This window comes from Pseudorasbora parva, chromosome 24, assembly GCF_024679245.1.
Source record: "Pseudorasbora parva isolate DD20220531a chromosome 24, ASM2467924v1, whole genome shotgun sequence".
NCBI classification, from domain to species: Eukaryota; Metazoa; Chordata; class Actinopteri; order Cypriniformes; family Gobionidae; genus Pseudorasbora; species Pseudorasbora parva.
Genome location: NC_090195.1, coordinates 32,066,190 through 32,089,743, shown reverse-complemented (window position 1 = coordinate 32,089,743; position 23,554 = coordinate 32,066,190). Strand labels below are relative to the sequence as shown.

The 23,554-nt window shown below is 37.8% G+C and overlaps 1 protein-coding gene across 1 annotated transcript in view; it reads right to left on the bottom strand.

Moving 5' to 3' along the window:
* Positions 1-21,533, bottom strand: part of adarb2 (adenosine deaminase RNA specific B2 (inactive)) — a 258,599-nt gene extending 237,066 nt beyond the window's left edge. The window contains exon 1 of the mRNA XM_067435113.1: positions 20,972-21,533. Within this exon, the coding sequence (XP_067291214.1) occupies positions 20,972-21,044 (73 nt within the window). The 5' untranslated portion in view covers positions 21,045-21,533. The remainder of the gene's footprint in view (positions 1-20,971) is intronic.
* Between the last annotated feature and the right edge of the window lie 2,021 nt (positions 21,534-23,554).

Sequence of the window (23,554 nt, the reverse complement as noted above, 5' to 3'; positions counted from 1 at the left end):
AAAGTGGGGACCGCTGACTAACTTAACTGACCGCTAACATTTGGTCCCCACAATGTAATATAAACAAGGGCACTCACAGACACACACACACACACAGACGAGTGCGTCAATCTATCGCTTAATGCCTGCCGTTGTGGAGAGAGACTATTCTTTCAGGTGAAATCAAAAAACAAAATCCACTGACACAAATGCACACAAAATACAATGCCCGCGCTCTCAATATACAATCATTGATGAACATCTTTGACTTTAATGAAGAAGAAAAAAAACTATATGAGTGTGGATTAGAACTCGGAACCTTTGAGACGGTTTATGAAAATTCTACTACCAGACCACTGGGGAACTCACAATATTCATAGCGGATCCACGTATTTAATCACTCATGCGATGAATCTTGGGACTAATAATATATTTTATGCAAATTAATATAATATTTTTTGCAAATATTGTTTGCAAATAGTCCCAAACAGATGATTTCCCAACTGGGATTTCATTTACTGTTTTGTTTGACCTGTTACGGTCTTGCTTTGAATTAGTCTACTATTTTAAATAAAATTAAAATCACTCATTACTTCATTATTACATAATGATTTAAAGGGGTGGTTGCATGCGATTTGACTTTTTTAACTTTAGTTCGTGTGTAATGTCGCTGCTTGAGCACAAACAGTATCTGCAAAGTTACAGCGCTGAAGTTCAATGCAAACAGAGATATTGTCTTTTGAAGTTAAGGCAGTTTATTGCCTACAAAAATGGCCGGTTTGGACTACAACGAGCTTCTTCCTGGGTTGGTGACATCATAAACCCTTGCTAGTTTCCACTGATGTGACTTCTGCCCGTAATGGGAAGGGGCGCGGCGTTTCCGGACAACCTGTGCTTGGCACATCAGCCAATAAAAATACAGGAAACTACATTTGGCATTCTAACCAATCGAAGACCATTGCGTTTTTTGGAAGGATGGGCTTTATAGAAGCAGGAAGCAAACGAGCCGTTCAAAGGACAGTGGAGACAGCGGTGTGGAATAAAGGTCAAATAGAAGAAAAATACAGCGTTTAAAAAAGTATTAAGACATGTTATACTGCGCAATATAAACACAACCAAGCCTAGAAAAAAAAACGGAAGCAACCCTTTAAGTTTTATAGGCTATATAAAAAATAAATACATATAGAGTAGGCAAGAGAACCCTATGTTTATGAAGAACCATTCATGTTCAGAAGGATAGTTCAAATTCAAAAGAACAGGTCATGTTTAGAAGAAACATTCATGTTGAAGAACTGTTAATAATAAAGATTGAGAAGATTGGATCAGTTGTGCTTTTCTTTTTTTTGAATACTTGATCCGGCCCAGCTTGACCCAGAGTCTACCTCCACCGGCCCCCAGGTAAATTGAGTTTGAGACCCCTGATTTATACTGGAAGCCTGAGGGTGCCCGAGCAGAAACTCCACACCCCCTTAGAGACGTAAACTTCGGCCAGGGAGGGGCTGCCCGTGTCGATATACAATGGTTACATACTCTTAAACTCATCATAGTATTGATATCTTTGTAAAACTGCCGAATCTATTGAACAGTGGCAAGGAAAACTGACTTCACCGTGCTCAGAGTGTCCCCTAGTGGTCGGGAGCATTTCCGCCGTGTTGTGGCTTGATTTCGTTGTGTTGTGAACTTATATTTGCTTTTTAAATTTTGTTGTGTTGTGCACTACTGGGCCACCATAGCGAATGACATCAAACCAGTTACAAAACTGTAAAAGAGAGGTGTCTATGGCCACACAAGATTGAGCTCAACCTAGAACACACTTAATCTGAGACAAATTCATGTGTTTTTAATTTAACTCATGTCTGTGTCATTGAGTTCTATGCTACTACACGTTTAATCTGTCAAATCAATCAAATTCACAAATTAATCATATTATTGTTTATTTTGCTGATTTAAAAGAATCGGTTCCAAAGATTTGGTCACAAACCGAGTTTGGAGATCTCAATTTATTAAAGCCTGCTTTATAAAGTAAATCACAGTATATAACTGCAGGGGCTGTGAGATTTTCAGATACAAACTAAAAATGACTCAAAATGTGATGTTTTCCAATCTAATTTTCACCTGAAACAGAAAAAGAAGTAAAACATTGCTCATTCAAGCACCTGCATTTATCGTCTGTCAGTCAGATGCGAGTTGCGTTCATTACTATAGCAACAGACTCCAGGCGTGTAGTTTCAGAATCATAGCAGGTACGAATATATAATTGATTTTGTCACTTTAAAATAACGAGGGACAGATTATTTTTCAGTAATAAAGTGTAGCAAAGAGTCTGATATTATGCTTTACAACATAGTGAAGAAAATGAAAGCTTCATACACATAAATAGTAGCTACATAAAAATAACATGGCAGACACATCCTATTGCAGTGTCATTTAGTTATCACACAACTGCCATAACACCTTCTGTAAATATAAGTGTGTCTTGTTACTGATAATGATACATCCTTTTAATTTCCTTTCTCATACTATGGTGATATGAAATAATCAAAATGTCATAAATCATTTAATTCATAATTCATTCCTCTACCTGAAGACCTGACCCTCCTGCTGTGGATAATCAAGCATTATTATGTTAGGCTAAAGACCAGATTGATTTAGCAAAACAATAATTTGAACATTGCGAGTTAAAGGCGTTTTTTTGTTTTGTTTTTTGCTTCCTTTCTGTAAAACTAAACAGCTTTTCCAGTTTTTTAAATGACACTCCTTCATACACCAACTACAAAAACGAACACCTTTTCTATCATGTATGCGTATGAAAGAAAATGGAACCAATCAGAATAGGCATGGGGCGGGGCAACACATGCAGCCCCGCCTCAGGTGCAGCCCCTCCCTGATCTGCAGGCTGCAACCAGGTGGACTTGGAATAAAAAAAAAAAGATAGAAATGCTTTGACTGATGGAAAATGAAGATAATAAACACATGAAAGCGACAATATATGGTGTATTCGAGTTCTTCAAGCCTTCTTGGTGTTTTCATTCAAATAAAGTTTCTTATGTCTTAATGCAATGCTAATCACCATTAACAATTGATCACTGTATAGTGATCAGGTCCATAGTGATCAAGGTCCTATTCAACCTGTATACACTGCCAATGAGCCAAATAATGAATAATACCAACATTTCTTACCACAGCTATGCTGATGACACCCAGATCTACTTAGCACTATCACCTAATGACTACAGCCCCATTGACTCCCTGTGCAAATGCATTGATGAAGTTAACAACTGGATGTGCCAAAACTATCTTCAGTTAAACAAAGACAAAACTGAAATCACTACATTTGGAGACAAAGATGAAATTCTCAAGGTAAACACATATCGTGAAGCTAAAGGTCTAATACATTTTTTTTTTTTTTAAATCAATCAGGAATCTTGGAGTGATTTTGGAGTCCTATTTTCCCCTCACTGCACCTGCGCGAAAGCAGAAGTTGAACCATTTCATCTTTAATTCAGCAAGAAAGAAAATGAAATGAGGGAGATCTTTAAGTTCTTTAGGCAGCTATCAAATAGCAGCAATTTAGCCAATTGCGCTTGTTCATATTGTAAAGGGATAATATAAGTCTTCCAAACCGCCGTGTAGCCTATCCGGTGTCTCTTATTAATTTAGCTACTTAAGTTACTTGTTTCACTTTCACACTTTATTTACTTGTATTTACTATTATTTAATATTTACTTAATTGTATTATGTGAAATGTGAACAGGTCCACCATTGGTGATAAAGAAAAATGTCACTTTTTTTAATCATGAAGGCGATATCACACAATATGCCTACCTAAATATGAGTTATTTTGGTGAAGTCTCAAACCCAGTCAATTATTCACTGCAGAAAGTGAAAGTAAAATCTGATGAGATTTCAGCGCATATTCTCACAAAGACATCAACAGATAAATCTACTTCAACATATGCTGATAACGTAGCCTATAACCGTCTTTCTTAATATTCCCCTTGTGGCCTATAAAACCCATATAGTGAATAATACAAGAAGAGAAGTAGGTCTATTTCATGTTATACAAGGTGTTTTTAAAGGTGTCATGAACTGGCTTTTTCATTTTTATTTTATTTTTATACTGTTGTTTGAGGTCAACTTTGTGTGGTATTACATTCAAAAACATTATAATGAATAAGTAATAGGCTATTTTCTACACTGGTTTTGAGGCTAACTTTAGCCTTAAACTGACCCACACCACCACACCTGTCCCTAACTTTACCCTTAAACTGACCCACACCACCACACCTGACCCTAACTTTACCCTTAAACTGACCCACACCACCACACCTGACCCTAACTTTATCCTTAAACTGACCCACACCACCACACCTGACCCTAACTTTACCCTTAAACTGACCCACACCTGTCCCTAACTTTATCCTTAAACTGACCCACACCACCACACCTGACCCTAACGTTACCCTTAAACTGACCCACACCACCACACCTGTCCCTTACTTTACCCTTAAACTGACCCACACCACCACACCTGTCCCTAACTTTATCCTTAAACTGACCCACACCACCACACCTGACCCTAACGTTACCCTTAAACTGACCCACACCACCACACCTGTCCCTAACTTTACCCTAAAACTGACCCACACCACCACACCTGACCCTAACTTTACCCTTAAACTGACCCACACCACCACACCTGACCCTAACTTTATCCTAAAACTGACCCACACAACCACACCTGACCCTAACTTTACCCTTAAACTGACCCACACCACCACACCTGACCCTAACTTTACCCTTAAACTGACCCACACCACCACACCTGTCCCTAACTTTACCCTTAAACTGACCCACACCACCACACCTGTCCCTAACTTTACCCTTAAACTGACCCACACCACCACACCTGACCCTAACTTTACCCTTAAACTGACCCACTCCACCACACCTGACCCTAACTTTACCCTTAAACTGACCCACACCACCACACCTGTCCCTAACTTTATCCTTAAACTGACCCACACCACCACACCTGACCCTAACGTTACCCTTAAACTGACCCACACCACCACACCTGTCCCTAACTTTACCCTAAAACTGACCCACACCACCACACCTGACCCTAACTTTACCCTTAAACTGACCCACACCACCACACCTGACCCTAACTTTATCCTAAAACTGACCCACACCACCACACCTGACCCTAACTTTATCCTTAAACTGACCCACACCACCACACCTGACCCTAACTTTACCCTTAAACTGACCCACACCACCACACCTGACCCTAACTTTACCCTTAAACTGACCCACACCACCACACCTGACCCTAACTTTACCCTAAAACTGACCCACACCACCACACCTGACCCTAACTTTATCCTTAAACTGACCCACACCACCACACCTGACCCTAACTTTACCCTTAAACTGACCCACACCACCACACCTGACCCTAACTTTACCCTAAAACTGACCCACACCACCACACCTGACCCTAACTTTACCCTTAAACTGACCCACACCACCACACCTGACCCTAACTTTACCTTTAAACTGACCCACACCACCACACCTGACCCTAACTTTACCCTTAAACTGACCCACACCACCACACCTGACCCTAACTTTACCTTTAAACTGACCCACACCACCACACCTGTCTCTAACTTTACCCTTAAACTGACCCACACCACCACACCTGACCCTAACTTTACCCTTAAACTGACCCACACCACCACACCTGTCCCTAACTTTACCCTTAAACTGATCCACACCACCACACCTGACCCTAACTTTACCCTTAAACTGACCCACACCACCACACCTGACCCTAACTTTACCCTTAAACTGACCCACACCACCACACCTGACCCTAACTTTACCCTTAAACTGACCCACACCACCACACCTGACCCTAACTTTACCCTTAAACTGACCCACACCACCACACCTGACCGTAACTTTACCCTTAAACTGACCCACACCACCACACCTGACCCTAACTTTACCCACAAATGAAAATCTGCAGTTCACACATCATCTGACAAATTAACTTTCATGAATTGTCCTTGATTAACCTACCACTAAATTATCTACTAGAAAACACTTTCTAAAAAACATTTTATAAAGAGTGCACTCACAAAGAGTAACAGATGAATATTTCAGCATAAAATTGCAGTCCTTATAGAATTTTCCATTTCCAGGCCAATGACTATGTAAACACTTTTTTTATGTGTGCTTTGAATTATTTTGCTCTGTGCACGTGTGTATCGTCATGCGCTGATATGTGCGTGCATGTGGGCGACACACTCAAGACTCTTCTTGATCTGAGGGTCCATTCAAATTAAAATGAACCTCAATTACATTAGCGAAAATAGGACAATGACCCTCTTTCAGCTGTGGGCAGAGAGCAGGATTATCAACCTTATTTATAGACGTAAAAGCAAACACTATCACTGCTTTATTCTGTCTCTCTCTCTCGCTCTCTCTCTTTCTCGCATACACGCGTACACACAAAATCGTGTTCTGAAGCACTCTTTTCACCTGCACTTGAAGAACTCTTTTTTGATGATTGAACAGCATTGAATCTCATTGAGAAGTGGTCAGAGATGATAGGCCTACTTGTTTGTTTGTTTGTTTGTTTGTTTGTTTGTTTGTTTGTTTGTTTGTTTGTGTGTGTGTGTGTGTGGGGGGGGGGGTTAGCTAAACATAAAAAGCCTATTAGGGAATGTCCTTGGGAAAATGGGTTTTAAAGAGACAAAATAATGGGTCTAATTCACTAATAATTGCATGGAGTATTCATATTTAAAAGCACATGATTACTTCTCACATCATATAACATTTAAATATATTAAAAATGAAGTATACATGTATACAATTTCATCTTAGCACATTTTGAGCCCACTTAAAGTGATATATTTTTGTAAGTTTAGAAGAAAAAGAGGTCATCCTTTATATTAAGTGTCCTTAATATGTACTTACATAAAACAAATAAGTGCAATGTAGTTATTGTGTTGATGCTGTATACTTTTGCAAAATACTTTTTTTGCTATTGAGGTAGGATACAGGTGAGGTTAGCGACAGGTTTAAGGTTTAGTGGTATGGATTAGCCTAGAAATCTAGACGCACCCTAGCGGCAGCTAATCTGCCGCGAGTGTCGTCTAGCAACTCTCAATACACTACTGAGCTGTAAAAGCCAAACTCTGGTCGGACCAATCCAAGGCGGGGCTTAACATAAAGCCAGTTTTTCAAATCAGCTTTGACCGCGACTCTGGAAGACTTGGAGTTAAGCTTTTCTCTGAGAAAAGAACAAAGAACGGCACTGAAGTCATTCTTAAAAAGGGAAGATGTGTTCGGAGTTTTGCCGACCGGATACAGTGAAAGTTTAATCTGTCAACTAGCTCTGCATTACCTTCGTTGCTCTGGTTGGTTGTAGCGCTATCCTATCACGTGCAGAGGGAGTTTGATAGACAACCGTTTATCCCGCCCCTCGGATTGAGCTGTCAATGGTGAGTTTCCAGACCAAACATCTTGATGTGGGTCTGGCTTTGTCAGGCTAGGTATGGATAGGTTTAAGTGGGGGTAAAGAGGTAAAGGAAGGGTCAGCAGAGAAATTATAGATGTAATTACAGATATTAATTTCCACTGTAATTACAAGCAAGTACATTGTAAAATTCAAATAAGTGCATTGTACCAAAGATTAATTTAAATGTTACATAGAAGTTAAAGATGCCTAATATATAAAGCGGGACTAAAAACGTGTATAAAGTGTACGAAACGGCATTATTTCGTGAATTATGATTTAAACACACAAATTTCACACACAAATTAGTGAGTACACAAGGTCAGTAAATGAATGTATAAACACAGAAATCGAGATATTTTCAAGCCTCGTTTTCCATTTGTAAAACTTAAAATCAATTTGCTAAAACTTGCCAGTGCAACCCAAAAAAGCCAGTTTAAAAAAAGACATTTACCTGAGGGGGTGATAATTGAGAACATTTACAGGTTTTCTTCTCGTTTTACTCTTTATAGAAAGCATTGCTTATTTTCACTTCTTTTATCAGCTTCACCAAAGTTACTGCACATTTTTTTAAAGAAATGTCATACATTTTGCGTATGCTTGGAAATAAATCTACAGTACCTAAAAACCCCAGCACAGGCCCAGTCTCTCTCTGTGGCAACACATCCTCTCTGTCCTATAAGCCTGATATCACATGTCGCCTGGGGTTCGGCGTATCCATCAGCCTATGTCGGCTGACCAGACACAGCTTTGGAGAAAGCCAGGTAATTCAACCATGGAAAAACCACACAAAAAAAGAAAGTGTTGCTCTCTAGTACATAAAAGCCGTCCTTTCTAACTCCTGGCAGCCGGTACGCAAACAACGAGAGGGCAAATCTCACCCCGAGAGAGTGTCAGAGTGTCTCACTCTGTGCGAAAACCAAACACACTCTGGGCTATCACACAAAATAGATGAGTAATTCGAACATACGGTGTTTGAATACAAATACACCCCAAAAGCTGTTCAAATCGGACCTGCCTGGAAACTAACAGGCCTAACACACAGTAACAAGAGGGAGGAAATCACATAAATTCAAAAAACAGACAGTGAGATAGTGTAAGAGAGAAGAATTAGATTAGACAAAGCTAATGCACACCCAGGTTTTTTAAACACCTTTTAAAGGATTTGCTAGATAAGCCCGGTCTCCGCGCACGGCCCCGAAAGCACGCTCAAATCGATGGATGAAGGGAGCTTTACTGGAGGCTATGAGGAAGGGAAACGTTATTTAAAGGCTGCGGCGGCGAGTGGAATGATGAATATGAAATAGCGTCATATATTTTCACTGCTGCTATCAAAGACAAAGCAAATCTCTCATATTGCATTCACTCAGGCCTGTCGCAATAATCATATCTCAATAACACCTCAACCAAGACAGACATATGCACAAGCAGGGATATGGTTAAGTGCTAAGTAAGTGTTTTATGGGGAATGTTGTTACTGAGATTCATGGATTACTGCTCTCGTGTGAGGTTCAGAAAAATAAAGCTGACAATTATTATAATCTAAATCCACACTGATCTATATTTTGAACATAATATACGGAATAGTTGACTGAATAGGCCATCTGTAAAATCATCCCAACACATTAAAAGCATATCCTGACAAGCTTTAAGGGATAGTTCACCCAAAAATCATTTACTCACCCTCATGGCTTTCCCTCATTTACAGTACTTGACTTTCTTTTTGCAGATACAAGCCAATGAAGATTTTTATGATCTCTGAGATCACATAATGCTGGTTGATGATAAAAAACGAACACAGCATTTGTGACGGTAATCCCAGTGGATGAATAGGAAGCAAAACGATAGGTGTATGTGGAAAAATACTAATATTATAATAAATGTATGTGTAATGTTACTGTTTGAGCATTCAAGTCCACTCCAAAGGCAGATACTCACTTCGCAAGAACTATAACAAACAAGCTTCTTCCGGAGCTTGTGAAGTCATAACGTCCCACAGAACATGCAAAAAATGGGGTGTGGCCTGGTTGAGCTGTGCTAGAGAAGATGAAGAAGAAGACCTGCTTTAGCTCTGTTGCCAATTAACACCGTTGGTTGCTGTGGGCTTTTTTTCATGTCCGTGGGATGAAGCGACCCCAATTATGTGATATTTAGCCCTGGGAATGAACATTTTAGCATTTTAAAACACACAATATTTTACACCCAACACAATTGGGTTTGTTTTGGGCTAGTTTTTAGTAGTTATTGGGTGGGTCTTGTTGTGAAAACCTGGCGACCCTTTAGTAGCTTGTTTTTGCTATGTTGAAGAAACTTTGTTTTTTCCACCCCAGTTCCAAAATCCCTTTGTTTGGCCTCCTATGGCGGATGAACTAAGAAAACAGTGGATACTTTTTTGTTTTGTTTTTTAACACTGTTTCTGCACATTATATCCCCAAAATTTATCAGTGTGATGCACATTTTAAAGAGGACAGCTTCCAGAACCAATGCTCCTCCTGAAAGACGGAGCAGTTCCCATCAGTTGTTTATGGTTCTATTAAGAGTTCCAATTATAATTTTTATGTTGTTGCTACGATGTAAACAAAGGTCGAAGCTTTTTGGCTCCTCTAGCCTGTTAGCAATCATTACAATGTTGATGTAGTGTTTAGCTATGGGGCTGTCACTTTTTGTAAGATTGTTAGCCAATATGAAACTTCCTGCAAAATGTGCATGATCATAACATTCTCAGGGTCTGAATTTGTATGGCAACAATTACAGCATTGTTAATATTTACACCTGAGCAGATGAAACTCGCGGTTATGGTAAGGGCTGTGACATTTCCGGAACACGCACGTGGTTCGCCAATCATAACACATTGGAGCAGCCAACCAATCAGAGCACATTTCAAATTTCGGAAGGAGGGGCTTCATCATAAGAACTAAACAGGGTTGCGCATCTCAGAAGCATCGTAAGCTTAAGTTGAACGATTGTCACTAATGGTTTCTACGTTAAACTTAGATGCTTTTGGGAAACGCAACCCAGTGCGTTTTGGGATGCATCTGTTTCGGAACCTGGTGCTTTTCTGCATTGGGTCGGTTTATGTAGGCATATGTTAACACGGCAATCGTGCTCAGATCTGTGCCAAAACTAGCGCTCCCAGAGTGCCTGAACGAGGTGGTCTCTACCCCATTGCAAATGAACTCGGGAACTTCACTTCACCTAACGGACCAGCCGGTATTATAATTCATAACAGGAAATGTGAAGTTGTGTTTGATTCTGTCAGTTAATACATTATTTAATCCCAACTGAAAACTAGACATGTACCAATTTTCGATAATGCGATTTATCACGATAATGAATATGCACAATATTGTTATCGTGGGCACTTTAAAATATTGTAAATAATAATTTATTAACAATTTATAATTTTTTTATAATGCACTCAATAATACTTTGCCCATCAAGCGTATAAATGCTCAACACCGCTGTATTCTGCGTCAAAGGGACACGCGCTCAGATAGAAAAAAAATGTTTTTTGAACAATCAAGCATTAAAATCTATTCTAGCAGACAAAAATAAACTAAAATCAAGATTTCATAAAAACGAACGGTTTTCATAAAAGACAACGAATTGTGTGATCTATCCCTTTAACCCTTTAAAACCGACAAAGCATTGCGTGTCTCTGTTTAAAAGTCAATCGAAAATGAAACCAAATGGGCAGCCGAATTATTCTTATTGCATACAAAAAAATAAATAAATAAAAAAATAAATCACCCTCTAATGAGTCTGCACAAATTTTTTAATTTATGACAAAAGCAGCTCATTGTAGCCTAGAAATCTAGACGCACCCTAGCGGCAGTAAATCAAATCTGCCGTAAGTATTGTCTAACTCTCAATACCTGCTGAGCTGTAAAAACCAAACTCTGGCCAGGCCAATCACATCGTGTATAGAGTCGGTGGGTGGGGATTAACATAATGACTGCCGAGTTGCGCTTGCGTGCTTCTAGTAAACACAGAAGCTGGCGAACGGCGGTCTTTCGAATCAGCTCTGACCGCGACTCTGGAAGACTTGGAGTTAAGCTTTTCTCTGAGAAAAGAACAAAGAACGGCACTGAAGTCATTCTTAAAAAGGGAAGATGTGTTCGGAGTTTTGCCGATCGGATACGGTGAATGTTTAATCTATCAACTAGCTTTGTTTCACCTTCGTTGCTCTGGTTGGTGTAGCGCTATCCTATCGCGAGCAGAGGGAGTTTGAAAGACAACCGTTTATCCCGCCCTCGGATTGAGCTGTCAATGGTGAGTTTCCAGACCAAACATCTTGATGTGGGTCTGGCTTTGTCAGGCTAGCTCATATGCGCTAACTAAAAACAAACACATAGATTTTACTTGGCGTTTTGGCTCATAACTTCATAAAACATGCACAGATCGTAGAAATTAGCACCATTATTTACCGCAGATTCTTAAGCTCATAAACTCAACTAAATCTATTGCGTCGATCATTAAATATAAAATAAGTTGCAGGCCTGTTAATAGCGAACTGCAGAGAATAAACAATGCTTATTGCAAATAATAAAGTGCACTCTAAAGAATGCTGGGTTAAAAACAACCCAAGTTGGGTTGAAAATGGACAAACCCAGAAATTGGGTTGTTTGAACCAAGTGAATGGAACCATTCAAACAACCCAATTTCTGGGTTTGTCCATTTCCAACCCAACTTGGGTTGTTTTTAACCCAGCATTTTTTAGAGTGTGCTACTAATTATATATGTAACAGTTCGTAGGAAACTATTAAATGTTTACAAGGTACACTCTAAAAAATGCTGGGTTAAAAACAACCCAAGTTGGGTTGAAAATGCACCAACCCAACAATTGAGTTGTTTTAACCCAATGGTTGAGTTGTTTTAACCCAGTGGTTGAGTTGTTTTAACCCAGTGGTTGGGTTAAATGTTGCTTAAGACAACCCAATTGCTGGGTAAGAACAACTCAACCATTGGGTAAAAACAACCCAATTGTTGGGTTGGTGCATTTTCAACCCAACTTGGGTTGTTTTTAACCCAGCATTTTTTAGAGTGTATAAGAAAATGCTTATCAAAAAAATTAAATATGTTATAAGCTGTGCATCAAACCAAAAATCGCCAATATTCCAGAGCATCATCATCTGTCATTGGGTAGCAGCTACACAAATAAGACCGATGCCAGCAGGACACACTCCCATCCTCAAAAACATGAACAAAACCACAAACACCAAAGGAAAGTGCAGCCTGCATTAAATATAGGTTCATTTGCAGCATAGTTTGTGCAGAACACAATGTCTTTTGTGTGGTGAATTATAGGCTGTTGAAAATCAAACTTTCACTGTCATGTTGATATTTGGCATATAAGTAATAATAAATATAATAATTATGAGAAGATAATAAAAATTACATTTATTTAAAAAAAATTACATTAATAATAAAAATGACATTTTTGTATGATAAACCATTTTAGTGTTGTGAGATGTAAAATCTTGTCCTGTAGCAACACAACACAATTTCTGGGTTGTTTCAAACGGTGTTTGGGTCAAAAAAGGACAATCCCAACACAATGTAAAAAAAGGAGGCTCCGCCCACTGTACTGATAAAACTAAAGACTCTTAGATATGAAGGATGCATGCAATATAGAGTTACTCAAGATTAACATGATTAAAATGTGTGTGTTATGTACACTTAAAATAACATTTTTAAACCCATCATTTGGGTTTGTCCAAATTTGATCCAAACATGGGTTGCAACAACCCAGCATTTTTTAAGTGAATATAGAAAAAAAACAAGTGCATGCATAATAACAATAATAATAAACATAACGATAAAAGTTTCAGAATTTAAATGAATATTATTATTGCAAAGCTACTGACTTCCCCGTATTAGAAGTCTTGGTGTCAGTAGTTCTTGCTCGTGGGCATTGTTAATTGATTTGTGGCCCACATCGCAGCGCGGCGCTCGTTTTCCAGGCAGGAGGTATTTATGGAGATGTGCTTGTGCTGTCAGCTCTCATAGCCTGTAATATTATTACTCTGATCATCTGATAACTGCTCGCAGCACAATCACGAGTGTGGAGGCAGAGCAGCGCATGCCACGAATGTGTTTATGTACTCTGATTATCAGGCAGGACAGAATGTAAAAGATCTATATTTCTCTATAACAGCATGATGAACAAACTGAGCTATACCGCAGTGATTAAATAACAATAACAAACCATCTGATGCGTGAATTATTAACTTAAAGGATGTTTCTTATTACTTCTCTAAGCGAGAATAGAATCCTTCCCTAATTTTCAAAATCATGCATTCTGAGAGAGTTGCACATTTAGAAATAAGGTGAAGACGGTTATAGTGCAATAATGGTAAAAAGGTTCTACTTTTGTCAACCACGTTGAGTGTACGTTCTTTAATAAATAAAAACAATGACATACACCGCCATGCAAAATGTTGCCGTCGGTACATTTTTTTTTATGGTTTTGAAAGTGTCTTATGCTCACCAAGGCTGCATTTGTTTGATCAAACATACTATATTGTGAAAAAATATTACAAATCGAAATATCTGTTTTCTGTTTTGTTATATTTAAAATATGATTTATTCATGTGATGTTTTTTTCTTTTCTTCAAATGTTAAAAACAGTTGTGCTACTTGGTTTTTTTCCTTGGGGAGGCTTGGTACATTGTTATTTTATTTTATTTATGTGAACAGCATTATTTTTGTAATATGTTTTTTTTTTTTTTGTAACAATGCAACCTTTTTATAATTTGATCAATTTCGTGCATTCTTGCTGGGCATTTCTTTGTTTCTTTCTTTAAAAAAAAATCTTACAGACCACACACTTTTGAATTGTAGTTTATATAAAGAGAGAAATGAATTGATGTTCAAGGGTCAAAGGTCAACACATATGTTGGTTTGAATGTAACATCACAGTCTGAATGTTTAAAACTAGCTTTTGACTGTAGTGGCATTAAACAGTACATTTAAATGTTATCATGAAAATGTGAAAGTACATTTGAAATAATCTGAACCAAATTTAATTTAAATGGTAATACCTTATTAGCAATAAAATGGCCTAAATGAATACATGACATCGAGCACTCTTGTTGTATAATGATTTTTGAATAATGAAGCTCTAGTTCTTCCTGTCTCATGAATGTTTCTGACACGGTCTCACCTCAATTAGACGGTTATCTCACAAGCTCATGTGTGGTATTGAGACATTTGCGCATTAAATTTGTTTTTTTATCCTCACTCCATGAACTTTAAGCAGAAATTCAAGAGGCAAGTCTCAAAAGCCAAGAGGGCCTATTAAGAGATAATTACTAATTATGCTAATTTGTAAAGTTGTGCTATTTCTTTCTTTCGGTCATTTTATCGACAGTCCCTCTGGAGGAAGCCGAAACCGTTCAGTGTTAATATCTTCTTTTTTTCCCCCTCCCCAGCCAAACGCACTGTGGAGGACGCCGTGTCCTAAACCACGGAGTATTTCACGCTTAATCAGGGAAGTGTCTGTGAATTGAAACGCTGCCGTCACACAGGTCTCTGGTTGCCGCTGGTGACGACCTTCATTAACTTCATAAATGCTAGCGGTGTTATACCGGCGTTCACCAAAAAATTCCTTATCACCAGCGCACACAAAGAGGAGAGTGTAATGAAGTAGACTCGGGACAAAAATTGTGTTTACATCTGATTATGGCTGAATGTGTTTCCTTTGCCAGTGCAACCAATTCAATTTTTATAATATAATATAATATAATATAATATAATATAATATAATATAATATAATATAATATAATATAATATAATATAATATAATATAATATAATATAATATATTTTTACATTTGTTTATTTATTTGATAGAGACCATGCATGTTAATTAAAATTAATATAAAATTAAAATATAAAACAGGTAAAAAAGCCGGATTATAGCAGCATTGCTAATTTACATCTCCAGTCCCTTTACAGTATTTTAAAATAATATAATGAAAGTTAATATAAAATGCAAAGGGTAAACATAATAGCAACATTATAATTTACATCATTAATATAATATAATATAATATAATATAATATAATATAATATAATATAATATAATATAATATAATATAATATAATATAATATAATATAATATAATATAATTAATATAATATAATATAATATAATATAATTTAATATAATATAATATAATAATTATAGACACCTCGGGTAACACTATTTTACAGTGTCCTTGTTACACGTTACATGCAGTTACTCTAGTGATAAATAAACTATAAATTATGCATAATTACATGTAACTAACCCTCAACCAACCCCTATTCCTAACTCTAACCCTATAGTAAGTACATGTAGTTAATTATTATTAATCAGAACTTAAATATGTAATCGCACTGTAACACAGACACCTTAAAATATAGTGTAACCACACCTCGCAGTGCCTTGAATCAGAGATCAAGATGCAGAATCAGACGGGCAGTCACATGTTTGTGCCCAGACATGCCCAGGACTCACACGGATCACAAAAACAATGAGCAATCCCAACAAAAAGACAGAGTGACAGCGAGAAAGGCGGCATAACCGCGCTCTAAACTAGTCTACAGGGAATATGTGCCGCAACGGAGGCCGCTTTGACGCTCCGCTGGCCGTGTTACTGCCCTCTGACCGTATCACCACAGCGGCTCAAGATGTGTGTAATAATTACTGCACCAATTTGTCTGTCAACATTCACACACATCAGGACGCACTGTTAGGAATACCAACAATATTCATATTCATGAAGCATTCAATGCTTCAGCCTTTGTATCACATTTCAAAAACATGTTTTCAGCTTTCAGTATTTTGCCACAGAAAGCAGTAGTGAAAAGTAGTAGCAAATGTAGCAGAAGTAATATTTTAGAAGAATATAATGTAAAAACGTATACTGTTTTCAGGCACTCAGTAGTCTAAATAACAATTTAAAAGTTGCGTATTATTTTTAAAATGTTTTAAGATGTCCGTGTTACTGTGTATTTAAGTAATATTAATTAACAACATGTGCTTACTATAGGATTAGGATTTAGTTGATGGTTAGTTGCATGTAATTATGCATAATTATTTTCATTACTATGGTAAACACATGTATAACATATGTAACACGGACACGTATTATAGTATAAACTTATATTAAAGGCAATGACAGGGCTCATTCACTCTAGAGGGCTTTTTGACCCACTTAAATTCATCCTCATATTTCTTTCATAAATCTATTGTTTGTTTGTTTTTTGTTTTTTTAAATATGGTTCAAGTGTACTGAACATACTAATAAGCATTGATGGTCAAATAAAATCTATCATGTGTGGTATTTACAACTTGTATTTAAATATATAAATACCATATAAATGATAATGGTGTAAAGCAGTACAGTACTAACCTTTAACTGTTGATGTCCTTGCTACATATGCATGAACTTACTATAGTAATAACCGTGAATTATGTATAATTACATGCAACTAACCCTCAACCAAACCTTAACCCTATAAGTACATGTTCCTAATGAATATTACTCAGCACTTAAACTGTAACACAGACACATTAACATAAAGTGTAACCAGAATTTCATATTGAATAACATAACACGGTGAAAATTATAATCAATGTATTTTAGTATGTGCTATAGAATGTTAGTCAGCAAATCAAAGTGTGACACAAGATCATTATAATTATTTCAAATGCACTTTGAAACATTTGACATCATTACAAAAGGAAAAGTCATGCAAATCTGATTTTTAAGCATCAATGCGGCCTTTGATTTCATTACCTTCAAGTACAGTTTAAGTACACCACTAGTGCACATTCAATACAATTAAGCACACTTCTTTTTCACAAGGGCATCCTTCAGAAAAAGCACACTAAAGTGGGCTTCACTACACTCATTTCACAAGAGATTCAGGTGGGCCGTACAGAACGACCCCCTCCGCCACGAGCCACAGCGGGGCAGTCGCACCTTTACCAAGTTCAGAGCTAAAAGTGCTTCTGCTACAACCAGGCATCGGCTTCTCTTATAGGGTATTACTTAAAACCTCGCATATGCTGCGGATTGAGTCCGTCATGTTTGCTGATGAGTTAGGTCAACAACCAAGCAATTCCTCAACTTGTTCAAAAGGAACAGAGTTCCAAGTACGTGAGGTTAAAAATAAAGTGCTTGAACGCAATGAGAGAAACTGCCCCAGTTTGAAGGATTAATCTCTATTGTTTGCATGCGTGTTACCTCGGTAACCTCTGCTAACATTACCGCTACGCCACAGCGGCGCGCCAACAAAGCGACATCAGGAGCGAAATCTTCTTACGTGCGTTTGAATACACATTGGTTTTAATGCACTGGACGTTCTGTAATAATCTGAAGCATTTGCTGAGGATTAGACCGTCAAATGCCATGTCGATGTAATCCCGGAACAACGGCCTTTTGCCAGGAAGACAATAAAATGAATTGTTTGGGCTTTTAGAAAAATGAGAGGAACTGTATTATGTTTTCATCTCCATTATGAGAGATTAGATGAGAGAAGTTAAAACAATCTGCTGATGTTATCTGGTTTTATGTGATTAATTGTGTCTGAATTCCCTCGAGTAAAGAGCACCGTCCCTGCGGAAATGAAAATCTTTCATTATGATGATAATGATGAACATCGTCTGCTGGTCTAAATAATCAACCTGCTAAACCTTCCAGGATGTAAACGTTCTAGCGGAGATCGTCTCTTCTGTCCATCGCTTCCCATTAGCTCAGCTGATAAATTAGCCATTCAAACACACACAAGCGCAAGCACACACTCTTACGCTCTCCTCTAATGTTTATATGCAATGCTTAATGTTGTGTGACCGATTCTGCCATTTCCATTATGTAAATATATTTGCCTCTGCGTTACACTACAACCATTGTCTACGTTCCTACAATCACCTGGGCTATTAATACTCTGGGTTACAGGTCAGCCCGCAGTCGTCGTCAGACATCAGTGTGTTTGTGTGTGTGGGTATTGCACAACGCTAATGCAACTTCATGGAACGACTGAAGGCCACGAGAGTAAATCCATCACAATGTCCTCGAAAGCAAACACCAGGAATTTCTTCATTGCACACTGCCTGATAACTATTCAATATTTCGAATATGATTGTTCTTGCTTGATAGTTGTGAGATTTGCACATTTCAAGATCTCAGAAAAACTGCAATGCAGATGTTAGAAAACTATTCAGGTCACCTTTATTTATGTAGCGCTTTACACAATACAGAACGCTTCAAAGCAGCTTCACAGTGATTTTAGGAAAATGATGTATTTTGGCTGTTACTCAGCTGAGGTCAGTTCAGTGTTGATTTAGATCCGTTGTAAAAATCATCTACATTAAAATAGTTCATTTCATCTATAAAGCAGGTCTGCAAAAAAATTGTCTGTTGAATATTAAGTGCCCCAAACTAAGCAAGCCAGAGGCGACAGTGACAAGGAACCCAAACTCCATCAGGTGACAGAAAACCTTGGGAGAAACCAGGCTCAATCGGACGGGCCAGTTCTCCTCTGGCCAAAGAACGAAGGCAAAAACCGATCAATGCCGCGCTATCAGCCCATCCAGCCCGCGGCCCCGTGCCCCTCGGGCCACGCGATAAGCAGTGATGGGCTGAAGCGCACCGCGCAAACCTGCCACGGCAAAGGCAGAGGTGTTTCTGAAGGTGTTTCGGCCATCACACACACCTTCATTTAGCACCAGCCACCAAAGCAAGACGAGAAGCAAGTGTCGCGCTGCGCCGCTCTCATTACATTCTGATGAAATTTCAGAGTTGATCATGGAAATAGAGCTAGAAATGTCCCTAAAAAGGCATGCTTGTGTGACAAAATTTGAAAATGCATCTAAAACCTATATAATTCTGAAGCGTAACTCTAAAAAGAGCCGTGTTAAACATTCAGCCTTGAGTATTTCCACAGATTTATGGCATACAAATCTTATCTGTACTACTTTTGTACATTTTTAGACTATACTAAAGCTTTACTAATAATGCCATCGGTCAATTATACAAAGCAGAACTATTACCATAAGGAACTATTTCTACATGATCTAACCTTTTAAATAACTTTTAATGAGGTGGAATTTTTTACCTGAATAAATCCAGGTAATTTCATTCAGTGAAAATGTGCAGTTTTTAATTAAATGACTGATTTCTATTCAATCTGACCTTCGCCTTTCATTTAGTGATGAAGGCAAGTTGAGTCAGGCATGTTAATAATAACGTTGGCAACACTTTACAATAAGGTTTCATTTGCTAATATTAGTTAATGCATTACATGAACCAACCATGTGCAGTACATGTGTTACTCTGTGTGTTCATCTTTGTTAACGTTAGGTTATAAAAATACAGCTGTTCATTATTTCTTCATTTCACAGTGCATGAATAAGTGCAGTTCATTATTAGTTTATGTTAACTAATGTATTTTACTAATGTTAACTAAAACACCTTACTGTGAAGTGTCATCACAGTGTTTCTACATTAAAGTGTATTGTGTGGCTACCTGACAAAACTTTTTTTGTGTGTGTATTGTGGTATTTGTTGTGTATCTGTGACTGTATATAAACTCACATTTACCCACATTTTGTACATATTGTGTAGCTATAATTTTACACTCTGTTAACAATGTGAACCCATCTAAAAAAAATCAGGTTCAGTTTAATTGCTAATATAACCTACAGTTCACATCACCTTTAATCACTTTGAATTTAACTAATAATGAAGAAAAGCAAGTTCAAACTTTTTTTTTTTTTGAGAAATTGAGTATGAATGAAAATATAAAAAAGATATGATAAAGGGTTTACATATAATTACATTTTGAACTGAATAATTTTTTGTCAGATAACCTAATAAATTCCCTTTGTGTGGTAACATTTGCATTTATGATTTTATATGACTGTCTACATTAGGTTGCAGCACCAAATATCATTTTGAAATGTTAGATTGAGTAGAAAAAACTCCTTGAATGTAACCACACTTCATATTTTACAGTGCCTAGTCATAGTTATAGTTTATGTACATAATGAAAAGCTACAACAATTCCATGTATGCGCATGAATCGTCACAAGAGACTGGAAATGTCAAATAATATCACAGTCGCATCATGTAAATGAGGTCAAATCTTATAGTTGAGGTTACGGCAAGGGCAGATGTGAGGACTGTAAATACTGGATGCACAGAGCGAGAAATGAACGGTGAACGCGAGCGCGAATCAATGCGCATCTGTCCTATGTTTACACAAACTTGACAGAGGAACGGCGCTGATGCGACCGCGCGCATCAGACACAAAACACATGTACAGACATCCAGACTGCGCAGTTACGCGGAGATGATCGGTGCTTAATGCTGCATATTCCAACCAGTGCGCGCGCGGCAGCTCCGTTGTTTCGGCTTTAGAGGGAAGCGTTTATTTAGAACACGAAAAATGACTGGAAGAAACTTTACCTTTTCGCTTGGACCTTCTCCTCCTCCTCCTCTTGAACTTGCATTTGACTTGGCTGCTGGGGACCGATGCCATGGTGCTCGGATTCTGAAGAACTTGTTCTGCTTGATGTTTCTGAAGTTGTGGCTTTGCTGCAGTTGCGCACGCGAAACGCTCCGGGAATTTCAGCTTCGCCCTATTCCGTCTCACACTCTTCTAATAAGCTCTTGATAACGAGCTGAAAGTGCCGCTCGCCTGTCTGACTGTGTTTTTTGAGCTCAGCGGACCACCGCGTCCTCCTCCCGCGTGAGAGCGCGTCTGGAGCTCCTGCGCCTCTGCGCTTTTTGGCACCAGCCACTTTGAATCCAATCATGCAAGACGCGTGTCTATTTGCTGCCGCAGATTCTAATTAGAGCCAATCATGAGAGTCCTTCCGCTCTGACATCACGACCGACGACACACCCCCATCCCATACAGGCGTGCGAACTCAGCCTTCATTTCTGAATGAGTGATGGCTTGATGCGCGCGGGGGAAAGGACAGGCAGGAAGGGTGAGATGTGGCTGGGACAGCTAAAGTTGCATTAATACAGTATACAGTGTGGCTTCATGTCGAGATCATTCTATTTTCTTCTTTATTATTAAAATGTGTTCATTACAAATGTTATAATTAGCATACAAAAAAAAATTCCCTTTTTTTCTTTAATGGACTCTACAAGTTTGTGTTATTCATCCAACTTTATGATGACTATTAATCGCAATGATTCATTTGGTAATAGTGTGTTAATGTATGGGATAGTGTTAATATGTGACATGGAAGTTGTTATAAAGTGGCACTGAGAAATTGTAGAAATTGAAAGAAAAAAAAACTTGGGTTAAAGGAGTTACAGACAACATTTGTGGCATGTTGCAAATTCCCAAATAAAATTATTTTGACTAAATAAATATTTTTAAGTGGGAGTCTGGCATTCTGAATGAAAGGGGGTCTTAAGAAATTGTGTTAAACACTTAACTGCACAGAAAGTGTGTAATTTGAGCTTATTGTTGTTTAAATTGCCCCTTTATCGCAGTTAAGTGGATCAGATTACTGTTTTCTTACTGGTCCACACCCTTTTGTTGTATCTTCACATATATCAGGGAATTAATTAGCAAGTTTGGTCATACTGGAACAACTAAGTGATTACATTCTGTCACAGTAGTCTCATGTTAGATCATATCTTGTGGGGTAACACCTTATTTTATGGTGTTCTTGTTACACATGTTACTGTAGTGATAACTATAAATTATGCATAATTACATGCAACTAACCCTAAACCAAAACCTAACCCTATAGTAAGTAAATGTAGTTCATTAATATTACTCCGTACTTAAATAAATAATTGCACTGCAGACAACTTAAAATAAACCTCTTATGCTTCTACGTTCAAAACTGTGTATTTTAAGGTATATTCCATGTGCAGCGTGGACTAGTATTAAATGATTACTTTAGGCAAGTGGGCAAGCTGAAATAATTTTTAGGTGAAATTAACCATGAAATTGACCGTTTTTCATACTCTTTATAAACATTATAATTTTAGGAATTTTTGTAGTTTTTTCAAGAAAATATCATTAGGCTACACTCTCAGACTACAATATATATATACCTTTAAACAGCTTGTCCCTGGGGTAATACCTTTAAAAGGACATCTTTGTATCTCTTTCACACTTAAATGGAGCATATTGGTACCTTAGAGTAACAATATGTACTTTAAGGTACTACTACAGCCCTTTTGGGTGTAAAGAGGTACACAGATGTCTTTTTAAAGGCAGAATTCACCCACAAATGACAATTACCCCATAAGCCATGTGTATATGACATTCTTCTTTAAGGACAAATACAATCTGAGTTATATCAACAAATGTCCAAGCTTTATAATGGCAGTGAATGGCAGTCCAAAATTTGAAGCCCAAAAAAGTGCATCCATCTATTATAAATGTTATCTTCACAGCTCCAGGGGGTTAATAAAGGCCTTCTGAGGAGAATCGATGGGTTTGTGTCAGAAAAATCGCCATATTTGCAAAGTAAAAGTTGAAGGAGGTCTGCCGGAAGCTAGATATTTTACTTTAAAATGTGTCAAATATGGATATTTTTTTTGACACAAACCCATCTATTCACTTCAGAAGGCCTTAATCAATCGAACAATCAATCAACTTTATTTACATAGCACTTTTACAATGACGATCATTTCAAAGCAGCTTCACAGTGTTAAACAGGACAATATTGCAACTAAATTTGATTTGGCTGTAAAGTCATTCTGGAGCAAACAGTGATGCTATCAGCTTATTTTAATTTATACTATAGAGACAATGTTGGCAGATCATTATTATAGTTTATAGAATTAAATAAGACCTAATTAATACATTTTATTTGTATATTTAGTTGAATAACTTGGATCATAATGTTAGTGTCCTCAACTGAGCAAGCCAAAGGCGACAGTGCCAAGGAACCAAAACTCCATCAGGACATGATGGAGAAAAATAAACCTTGGGAGAAACCAGACTCAGTCGGGGTGCCAGTTCTCTTCTGGCCTATTATTCAAACAGTGTATGATTATTATTCTGGCAACCTT